Source organism: Leptodactylus fuscus, chromosome 3 (assembly GCF_031893055.1).
Source record: "Leptodactylus fuscus isolate aLepFus1 chromosome 3, aLepFus1.hap2, whole genome shotgun sequence".
In the NCBI taxonomy this organism is placed as follows: domain Eukaryota; kingdom Metazoa; phylum Chordata; class Amphibia; order Anura; family Leptodactylidae; genus Leptodactylus; species Leptodactylus fuscus.
Genome location: NC_134267.1, coordinates 225388737 through 225400981, shown reverse-complemented (window position 1 = coordinate 225400981; position 12245 = coordinate 225388737). Strand labels below are relative to the sequence as shown.

Below are 12245 nucleotides of genomic sequence, written 5' to 3'. Positions count from 1 at the left end.
TTTTTTAATGGCTAACTAATAGAGATGAGTGAGCAGTACTCGATCGAGTAGATATTCGATTGAATACTATGGTATTCGAAATACTCGTACACGATCGAGTACCACTCGGTATTCGAATGTAAAAGTTTGATGCAGAACCAGCATTGATTGGCCGAATGCTATACAGTCGGCCAATCAACGCTGGTTCTTCTCCTACCTTTAGAAGTCTTCTCCGTGCAGCTTCCCCGCGGCGTCTTCCGGCTCTTCATTCACTCTGCCAGGCATCGGGCCTGGGCAGAGCCGACTGCGCATGTCCGCTTGTAGTGCGGGCATGCGCAGTCGGCTCTGCCCAGGCCCGATGCCTAGCAGAGTGAATTCAGAGCCGGAAGACGCCGCGGGGACGCTGCACGGAGAAGACTTCTCGGAGGATCCAGCCCGACCCTCGCTCGTGGACTTGGTAAGTGTAATTTGATCGAATGTTGCCTACCCCTGAAACGAGCATTTTCCCCCCATAGACTATAATAGGGTTCAATATTCAATTTGAGTAGTCGAATATTGAGGGGCTACTCGAAACGAATATCGAACCTCGAACATTTTACTGTTCGCTCATCTCTACTAACTAATTATGATGACAGATTACAACAAGCTTTTGAAGCTCTTGGCTTCTTCCTCAGGTAAGCTTCGAAAGCTTGTAATCTGTCATCATTATTAGTTAGCCATTAAAAAAAGTATCAACTACGAAGACTCTCAAGTTTTTTGTTTTTTTATATTTCACACAGTGCAAAAACAAACATTTTCCTTATACATTTAATAATGTGAAGGGAACATTTGAAGATTGGTAAAACATTTGGAGAATGTAGTCTTGTAGGATTCTCACAGGGGGTATCGCTCATGGTAGACCTAGATACGTCATATCAGCACACATGATAGTATTACATACAGCAGTTCATCAAATAGTATCACAGATTACATATGATAAGTTTAGATACACTGGCTTTGCAGACAGTATCGCATATAGCGACAGCGACTGTATCATATATAGTAGACTTAGATATACAGCTCAATGGTTAGTTTAACACACGCAAGGCTTAGCTACATAGATAGACAAGCTTAGCAGATTTATATCTTATCTTATAGTCCTGGATACACCGGCTAGACAAACAGCGCTATCATGATAGGCTTAGATACACCAGCTCAGCATACAGTATCACACTTACTAGGCTTAGATATACCCCACTATACCCGGATTAGATACACCAGCTCAGCATACAGTATCACACTTACTAGGCTTAGATATACCCCACTATACCCGGATTAGATACACCAGCTCAGCATACAGTATCACACTTACTAGGCTTAGATATACCCCACTATACCCGGATTAGATACACCAGCTCAGCATACAGTATCACACTTACTAGGCTTAGATATACCCCACTATACCCGGATTAGATACACCAGCTCAGCATACAGTATCACACTTACTAGGCTTAGATATACCCCACTATACCCGGATTAGATACACCAGCTCAGCATACAGTATCACACTTACTAGGCTTAGATATACCCCACTATTCCCAGATTAGATACACCAGCTCAGCATACAATATCACACTTACTAGGCTTAGATATACCCCACTATACCCGGATTAGATACACCAGCTCAGCATACAGTATCACACTTACTAGGCTTAGATATACCCCGCTATACCCGGATTAGATACACCAGCTCAGCATACAGTATCACACTTACTAGGCTTAGATATACCCCACTATACCCGGATTAGATACACCAGCTCAGCATACAGTATCACACTTACTAGGCTTAGATATACCCCACTATACCCGGATTAGATACACCAGCTCAGCATACAGTATCACACTTACTAGGCTTAGATATACCCCGCTATACCCGGATTAGATACACCAGCTCAGCATACAGTATCACACTTAGATATACGCCACTATGTGACATAGTGTGTCATGTACTGTGCTGTTCTCTAGAAACGTATCGCACATTATAAACTTGGATACACCAGCTCAGCAGACAGTATAGACAGACAGGCAGACAGATAATATGCTTAGATACACCACACTAGATGGTTTTACAATGAAATGTATTAACATTACTCGATGTCCTATGTGACGCTGTTCGGTTCTCTAAGGGTGTATCGCACATGATGAGCTTAGATACATTATTTTAGCATCAGAAAACAATTGGATACAGATGCTTCAGCTGTTAGATCCGTGGCTAGAGCCGTCATACTGTGGATCTACTGAAGTAGCTCTTACAAGACTGACATTTCCTCATCCCATTATGACGCCGCTGTGACCTATGACCTATGGAAGTTATAACGCGCAGGAAAACTGCGTTCTCTGCCAGAACGTATGAGGCCAATTTATCCCGGTGACTTAAAAGAAAAACAAAGGATGTTCTCCTTGTTACCATATAGACCCAGGGCTTTGGCCCCGTCCCAAGTCGTCATTTTAATATTTAAGGAGGAGGGAAAAGGGGCAGACGTAGCTGCTAGCGGGGTTTTCACGCATGGGAGATGAAGAAAGACGCTTTTGATGGGGAGTAATTATGTCCAAACAGAAGTGACCCCCTCCCCTCCTCAACTCCTATGATCTTCATGGAGAGAAAACAGGGCTTTCTTAGCTGTGCCTTTGAAGCAGGCAGGAGTTTGCGGAAGATTGGAGATTCCTCTTGTGTCTGAGGATGGAGATATGGGCCCGTACTTGTCCTCTTATACTTCACTGCACTTCTTACATGACAAGGGGCCCCAGGAACTTATCTCAGATCCTCTTGTCTTCTGTCATTGATCATGTCATAGAAGACGTGGCTTGTTCGGGATTTACAGAATATACAAGAACTTCTGTGATGGCGACATGAGTTTTACTTTTTTAATGAGTACCAAATTAGCAGAGTTTTTGGATTATTGGATGGTTATAGAAAAGTCAGCATAATACAATATATATAAGTGTACAGAACTCACTGCCTTCAAAATCTATCTATCTATCTATCTATCTATCTATCTATCTATCTATCTATCTATCTATCTATCTCTCTATCTCTCTCTCCTATCTATCTATCTATCTATCTATCTATCTATCTATCTATCTATCTCCTATCTATCTATCTATCTATCTATCTATCTCCTATCTATCTATCTATCTATCTATCTATCTATCTATCATCTATCTATCTATTTATCTACCTATTTCCTATCTATCTATCTATCTATCTATCTATCTATCTATCTATCTATCATCTATCTATCTATCTATCTATCTATCTATCTATCTATCTATCTTTCCTTACTGATAGCGATACAGAATTCTTAGCCAAAGTCCTAAAGGTGCATGCTCATGTAATGGTATCCACAGGCAGTCGAAATCCAACCTGCGCGCGCCGCCAATGAACCAGACTGAGTATATACTGTATAATCATGCGTTCCTTAATAGATACATGCATGGTTCACATAGGTGCGTGTATATTGTACATGTCTGTCTGAGTCAAGCTATCGAAAAATAGAGGAGTAGGTGGTTCGGCCTATCGACTCCACATATCTGTTTTGTTTCTCAGTGTCCTCCAGATGTATACATGTGGTGGTTACCCCCATACAGTCATACAGTGGGAAAGAGGTGGAACTTGAAGCTCCGGGACCCCAATGCAAAATATGTAATAGGGACCCACTTACTATGTGCGATTGCTACCACTACATCCCCTATAGCTAAGCCTCTGCAGTGGCATCTGTTATACATAGGCTCCCATGTAAAAAAACAAAAAAAACTAACAAACAAACAAAAAAAAAATATATGTACTGTGCAATATATGTTTTTTTTTACTGCATGCCTCTGTATTCTATACAGCTTAAGACTCTACGCCCAATGTATGCCATCCTGATAGAGGCCAATAGGATACTCGGCAGGTGCATATGTCAACCAGACAGAAAGTAGTCTAAGCTACAGTGTATGTACAAGTGTAACATTTGATACTTTAGTTACAAATCGATAGGCTTGTAACTCTGTTACACTGTAGCATAAGGCTATCCGCACAGACTGTTGAAGCCCAAAATGCGTGGTTGTCATGTCTTAAAATAGCCCTTGTAGTATCTGGACACTGACAGTAGACGCAGCAGGAGCAGAAGCCTCTCCGTAGATGTGCGAGGAGCTCATGACGGTTTGTTGAGTCACTGCTTCCCGCCCACATCTTCCTCTCTTATAACAGTTTGCAGAAGTCTCTCTCACAGGAAAAACCGTCATCTATTTAACAGCTTACAACCGTCAGGCCTTCTGGCAGGCAGTCCCTTACTGACATGTAGCCAAATGCTTGCTATTATGAGGCTGAGGCATCCCAGCTTCATATCACACTGGATTTCCCATCAAGCCAGCAAATGGACAATGAATGAGTGCAGGGACAGCTACTCGGTGTCAGAAAATTTACTGACCGTAGAAATGTGTAATGATATTCTAAACCTTCAGGTGGAAAGAGAACGTCATTCATTCATTCATTCAATCATTCATTCATTCAATAATTCCTTTACTGTCTTAAAGCAAAGGCCCTGTAAGCACAGCAGAAAAAAAAATCTGGGGCGTTTTACAGTACTAGAAAAGGGAATGAGATTTTGTTTAATCCCATCTACACGCAGCGGGAAAAATGAGCTGCAGAAAATCTGCTTTTTGCAAAACGTAGCATGATCATTTTAGCTGTAGGGATGGAAACAAGCAGAGAAAAATGCAGCAAAAACTCAACGCACTGCATTTCTGTGACATGGGGCTTCAGCCTAAATCCTTCACTGAGACTGTAAAGCATTTCTGCAGCAGCCAAAATCTCTGCGTTTCCGCCTCAGCCTAATGGTGTTGAGAAAACTCACCCCTCATTCACATCTGCGTTGGTATTCTGTTCAGGGAAGTCCGCATGGAGACCCCTGAATGGAATACCAAACGCACTGGCAAGCGGTGTGCAGTACAAGCACACGGACCCCATAGACTATAATCGGGTCCGTGTGCTTGACGCCAGATCTCCGCAGGGAACATGCGCAGAGGAAAGTAGTTCACAATCTACTTTCCTCTCCGCATTTCAGTGCAGAGATCGCGCGGCAAGCACACGGACCCCATTATAGTCTATGGGGTCCTTGTGCTTTCACTGCATAGCACTTGCAATTGTGTTTGGTAGTCTGTTGGGGGGTCTCCATGCGGACTCCTCAAACCTGCACCTGTGTGGGCAGCTCGCCACTATATCTCTGTAGTATGATAGTGTAATATATACAGTTATATTGGAATATGTCATATTAAGATCAGAAGCCGTATAATAGCATCATCTCTATTCTCCATTCCAGGAAAGAGCTTCACATTGACCATTACAGTCTTTACCAATCCACCTCAAGTCGCCACCTACCACCGAGCCATAAAAGTGACAGTGGACGGGCCCAGGGAACCAAGACGTAAGTCGCATATTAAAATCCTGCTATCTCAATATACACTTTACCCATGTGATTGTAGTGAGTGCAACAGTGACTCACCATTTTCAATGTATCTGCTTGCTGTCAGTGAATGGAACCTTTCTCATTCAGTCCTAACCAAGATCTCTGCACACGGCTTAGGGTTTGTTACCATATCTGTAGGGCAGGCAATGTCTTGTGAGTGAAATATGGCAGTGCTGTAAATCATTGTCTTCCATTTCCTGACAGCAATCGCAGATCTTGGAACCGATGAGGAAATACAAAGTATATGCGACTCTGCATTACACAATGATTAAAGGAGCGGAACAGAAATAAGTCTGGCTGAAAACGTTAGATAGATATTGGCCACATAGGTCGTTCAGCGGACAGCAATGGCTCACCATACACATGCACACTCAGCTTATCCTCTGCCGATCACCTCTGTCCCTCCAGACACCTATGGCAGGGGATTACCTCCACAAGAATTGGCAGTGGAAACCCAAGCTACATCTTTATCTTCCCCAATGTCTGTTAGAAGGGTACCTTAATAATAAGCAGATCACAGACGATCATTTGTGATCTATGGAGAACCTGTTGAGTTTCCCTGCAGTGCCACCCCAGGCCAATTGAAGCATTACATGATACCCATTAAAAAATGTGATCTTTGGAAGGCCAAGCTGGTTTCTTGTAGTTAACAAATGACGGGGTATTAAATGGAGTCAGTCACAAGAACCCAGACTATCCACCAGCTCTGCAGAGGTTAGGGGTACTTGAATTAAGCAGTGTTTCCTCCTTATGATTTTGTGCCTCTGTTACCGAGATATTGCCAATGTGTCAATATGCAAGTGAGTATTTTAGAGCCATGAAGGTGATATCACCTATCCCGGTGATAAGTTGCAACCCCTTTAATAACCTTAACCCCTCTGGCGCTGCTAAGAATATATGATACTGAGACGGACTTTGGTATTAACCCTCATCACAATTGCATCTTTAATGTGATAAATTCCAATACTCCGCACTACTCAGTAGATTTGTAGACCACTGACATTGTACATTGTGTCAACACGCAGACTTCTTAAAAACGCCACATTCACAGTAATTGTCTGATAGCGGAAATAATTGTCTCCTATGCAACATTAGGAGCGATTAGCGCGGTTGGATGCAGCTAAGTGAACCTGGTTTCCTCACCGTCGTCTGGTGATGTCAAATATTTCACTGAAAACTCTGCTAATCCTGGACTGACACAATGCAGCCTCTGTGTGCACAGCAGATAACAGATTACAGGGTGTCAGAGTGACTCTTTAAGGTCGAATGCCCAGATTCAGGGAGAAATATTTATATTCTACAGATAAGACCGGAGAATGTTATGAAACAAAATGATTTATGCCAGACAGATAATTGGAAGAAGAAGGAATCGTTCTTAGTGTTTGCCAATAGCTAGAGTAATGGAGATGCGGATGTGAGACGTTCAGGACAGTGGATAGTACAAGAGATGTAAGACTTTATGTACAGTGGTTATCGCGGAAGATGTAAGACGTTCAGGCCAGTGGTTAGCACAGTAGACATAAGACGTTCAAGACAGTGGATAGCATGATAGATGTAAGACGTTCAAGACAGTAGTTAGTACAGTAGATGTAAGACTTTATGTACAGTGGTTATCACGGAAGATGTAAGACATTCAGGTCATGATTAGTACGGTAGATGTAAGACGTTCAATATTGTAGTTAGCACAGTTAATCTAAGACGTTCAGGCCAGTGGTTAGCACAGTAGAAGTAAGACGTTCTGGCCAGTGGTTAGTACAGTAGATATAAGACGTTCAGGTCATGATTAGCACAGTAGATGTAAGACGTTCAAGACAGTGGATAGCATGATAGATGTAAGACGTTCAATCTTGTAGTTAGCACAGTAAATCTAAGACGTTCAGGCTGTTACTTAGTACAGAAGATGTAAGATTTTATGTACAGTGGTTATCAAGGAAGATGTAAGACGGTCAGGCCAGTGGTTAGCACAGTAGATGTAGTATGTTCAAGACAGTGGTTAGCATAATAGATGTAAGACATTCAGGCCGTTGGTTAGTACAGTAGATGTAAGACATTCAGGTCAGTGTTTAGTATAGTAGATGTAAGACGTTCATGAAAGTGGTTAGTAGATTAGATGTAAGACATTCAGGTCATGATTAGTACAGGTGATGTAAGACGTTCAGGCTAGAGGTTAGTAAATTAGATGGAAGGCATTCAGGAGAGTGGTTAGTACAGTAGATATAAGACTTTCAGCCCAGAGGTTAACATGGTGTATGTAAGACGTTCAGGCCAGTGGTTAGTACAGTAGATGTAAGACGTTCAATATTGACGTTCAGGTCATGATTAGTACATTAGATGTAAGGCATTCAGGCCAGTGGTTAGTACAGTAGATATAAGACGTTCAATCTTGTAGTTAGCACAGTAGATGTAAGACATTCACAGCAGTGGTTAGTACAGTAGATGTAAGACATTCATGGCAGTGGTTAGTAGATAAGATGTAAGACGCCCTGGACAGTGGTTAGCACACATATTCGGAGAGCCTGCTGCATTATAGAACTGCTAGTGCCGGAATGCCTTCAGTAGTACGACAGATTTGTAGTAATAAATGACACATTTGATTGACAGATTTCGAAGTGAATATCAATTACAGTCTTCTGACTGTTAGTATCGTAAAAGTATTGTGGCTGCTTTGGAGTCATCTAAGGGTAAGCTTAAATGTTTTACCTCCCTCTAACGAAAATGGTCATTGAAACTCTACATTACATATACTGCAAGGCTAGCAAACTCGAAAGGAGGGAACTAACTTAATAGAGAAGTTTGTCTTTCCCAAATGTTGGTCACAATAGGTCAAAGAGTCTGTAATTATCCCTTACAGAGGAGCGTTCACCACTTCCACACAGTACAACTCTTTGCATCCTCCAGTAGGCGGCGCTCCATTGATTCCATTGCAGTTGTTGCTGTTAATTTCATCATCTAGTACTCGGCTTTCTACTGTCAAATGGGCAGTTCTGGACTGGAGCAGATCATCTGGGACCGCCCACCGGACAGTAGAGAGCCTGATCAGTATATTGTGTGCTGAAACTGACTGTACTGGTTCCTCAGGAATGGTGGGGGCTGGAGAAAAAATCAAACTGTGCTGGAATTAGTGGAGAGGAAACTATTGAAGGATGCAAAGAATTGGAGTTGGTGGAGGTAATGAAAGATCCTCTTTCGGCTAAGGCCCCAAGGGCCAGAAACGCCGTGCTAAAGAGTTATGGGAACAACCACGGCGTGAACGCATCACGATTCTTCCGATAGCACTTTGAACAGGAAGTTCACAGAGTTTTCCTCTGCGGACTTTCTGTTACAATTAGGGCTAGTTCACACGGGCATAGAGGGGGCGGATTATGGCGCGTAATCCACGTCATAATCTGCCCCCTCACAATGGTGGTCTATGGAGATCGCCAGGCTACTTTTTTCCGTGAAGTAGGCTTCCCTTTCTTTAGGCGGATTCCGTGGCTTGTTGAGCCACGGTATCCGCCTTGCGGCAGCAACCTCCGGGGTCGGCCCATTCATTTGAGCCTGCTCCGGAGGGGGAAGCCGTGACTGTCGGAAGCTGCAACATTCGTGGCAGGCGGGTTTTGACCCGAGAGTGACACGGCATCAAAATCCACCTATACACCCCCCATGTGAACTAAGCCTTATATCTACGGGAAAGCCACCGACGTTTCTGTAGATATAATTGACATACTGCGATTTCCAAACTCATTCCTTCACTGATACATTGTAACAAACTCGGGACTTTTCTCTCTGCTGATTTCTGTCGGTTTCTGAGACTCTGGCGCAGATGTGAACTTAACCTCTGAATGTAAATCCAGATGATTATATTCACCGATAGTGCTGAGAACTTGGAACACAGCGTATATTACACAATGTCCAGACTTTTCAATATACAGTGACTAAGTTTGAATAATATAAGCATGGAAAATCCCTTAAAGGCAGTAAATCCAAAGATCTCCGTCGTCCACCTTCAGGACAGGAACCTTGTACTCAGCCACTACGTGCTAAACTATTTTTATCTTGACGTAGATAGAAACAGAAAAAAAAAATCTCTAACTCCCTGGACATATACATCTCAGATGAGAACGAGGAGAGACCGGATTTCAGATTGCTTCCCAATGACATAAAAACAAGGGGAGAGGCCGGGGGGAGACTGTGGGATGTTTCACACACAAAATTACCAAAAGTGCCAGGAGTCATAAATACAGATGTTAGAAATTCACTTCCTGTGTAGTGGAGAAGTCCAAGCATTAGACATGGAGCCCCGGGGCACTATGATGACTGGAGACTGCAATAACTGGCTGTAGGGGAAGACCCCTTTAATAATGACTAGCCGTTTGTTAATACATTTAAAGGGGTTGCCCATTTATTGTAATCCTGCAATCCCGTTAAGTTGGTAAGTTTGTTATTGCATCTTACCATAGCCTCTGGGGACACTATTGAGTATGTGTCTGCGCAGTGCAATGGTGGACGTCCAGTGGTGGAATGTGGTATTGCAAGAGAGAAGGGAATTGATACAGTATATTCGAGGGGGCGGAGCATACCTCAGGGCTACTCTCATTGGTGTTCACTGAATCGTTATGACATGCCCTGCCCCTGCAGATCCTGCACTGAAGCGTTTTTCTGCATTTTACAGTCCTCTTTTTGTATATAGGGTCAGATAAAAATAACCAAATGACTGGGTGTCCTGCCACTGGGATCGCAGGTATCAGCTGTATCTGTGGGCATGGAATATATGGTGTAATAAAGTGACTGCTTGTGTAATATATGGACATGTCAGTTCTCTAGACTGTGAGGAGTTCAGGGGGTCTCTCTGACACATAAGGCACCAGTATTAGAATTGACACGTGATATGCGGGTGAGGACCCCTTTAAGGATTTTGCACTGGGCCCAGAAGCTGTATAGAATAATTATAGTGCCCATGACATTGTCCTCCCAGTACCCGCTGCGGTCTCGCTCAGTGTACTATTTCAGTCCTCTCGTCATTCAGTCTGTTATTTTTTCAGTTTGACTGTCAGGGGCTCGGCTGTTGTCCAAGCAGGAAATGACACATCAAGAGGCATTTTTATTGAGCAACCTTCTGAGGAAACTGATGCAAGGATACACAGGCTGTTTACACATTCCAGGGCTGCAGGCGGCATCGTGGTGCTATCATATGTATGTGACCCCCAAGTCCTGCCTATTACCCCCACTGCCACATATAACACATGTAAATAATGTAAGTGATGTCCATATAGAAAATAGTAATAACGTCCTATATCCTAAGTGTCATTATCCTGTACCCCAAGTGTCACCGTGTCATTATCCTGTACCCCAAGTGTCACCGTGTCATTATCCTGTACCCCAAGTGTCAGCGTGTCATTATCCTGTACCCCAAGTGTCAGCGTGTCATTGTCCTGTACCCCAAGTGTCAGTGTGTCATTGTCCTGTACCCCAAGTGTCAGCGTGTCATTATCCTGTACCCCAAGTGTCAGCGTGTCATTGTCCTGTACCCCAAGTGTCAGCCTGTCATTATCCTGTACCCCAAGTGTCAGCGTATCATTGTCCTGTAACCCAAGTGTCAGTGTGTCATTGTCCTGTACCCCAAGTGTCAGTGTGTCATTATCCTGTCCCCCAAGTGTCACCGTGTCATTATCCTGTACCCCGAGTGTCAGTGTGTCATTATCCTGTACCCCAAGTGTCACTGTGTCATTATCCTGTCCCCCAAGTGTCACCGTGTCATTGTTCTGTACCCCAAGTGTCAGCGTATCATTGCTCTGTACCCCAAGTGTCAGCGTGTCATTATCCTGTACCTTGAGTGTCAGCGTGCCATTGACCTGTACTCTCCATGTGTCAGCTTCTACACCTTTAGTACGCGCCTCATTGAGGCTTCTTACCATGCTACTACCTGCTCTTGCACCAGTAATCACTTTGTAGAGCTCACGCTTAGCAGTTATTACACTCTCGGCTCCTTCCTGAAAGTCACCACTGTAGCAAATAAATCACATGAAGATTTTAGAGGCTCGGTTTTATAACTCTGGGTAACAATACACCCTGTGTACCCCCACTATGCATGGAAGGAAATCATGCTGAGCGTGCCCTCCAGAGTGGTAATAGGAAGCATGTTTATTCACTGATAACAACCCTACCTGGACTGTGCCCCTGGCAGCTGAGAGCAGGTACATAAAGCCATGTCTGTGCTGCAGGATCAGGGTCCGCTTATGGATTGTATCCTCTTTGGTGATATTTATTTTTCTACATTAGATTTAATTTTTAATTCCTGAGCAGCTTCATAAAAAGGGGACTGAAGGGGAAAAGCAGGAAGCGAAGAGGACGGGAAACAGCTGCTCCGGGAGGAATGTTCTGGTCCGGGCAGTGAGTAATACCAGAGGGAAGGCAATGCTGGGGGTAGTTGTTGTACAGAACATGCCCGTTACTGTCACTTGCATTGAATTCTGTTTCTAGTTATCTATCTATCTATCTATCTATCTACATCCTATCCATCCATCCACCTATCTATCTCCTATCTATCTATCTATCTATCTATCTATCTATCTATCTATTTCCTATCTATCTATCTATCTTATCTAGTATCTATCTATCTATCTATCTATCTCATATCTATCTATCTATCTATCTATCTATCTATCTATCTATCTATCTATCTATCTATCTATCTATCTATCTATCTATCCATCCATCCATCCATCCATCCATCCATCCATCCATCCATCCATCCATCTATCTATCTATCTATCTATCTATCTATCTATCTATCTATCT

The 12245-nt window shown here is 43.2% G+C and overlaps 1 protein-coding gene across 2 annotated transcripts in view; it reads left to right on the top strand.

Annotated features, from left to right (window-relative positions):
- The window catches only part of RUNX2 (RUNX family transcription factor 2), a 55176-nt gene that overhangs the window by 15794 nt on the left and 27137 nt on the right, over positions 1-12245 (top strand). For both annotated transcript variants that reach the window (XM_075269240.1, XM_075269239.1), the window contains exon 3: positions 5322-5426. In XM_075269240.1, the coding sequence (XP_075125341.1) occupies positions 5322-5426 (105 nt within the window). The remainder of the gene's footprint in view (positions 1-5321; positions 5427-12245) is intronic.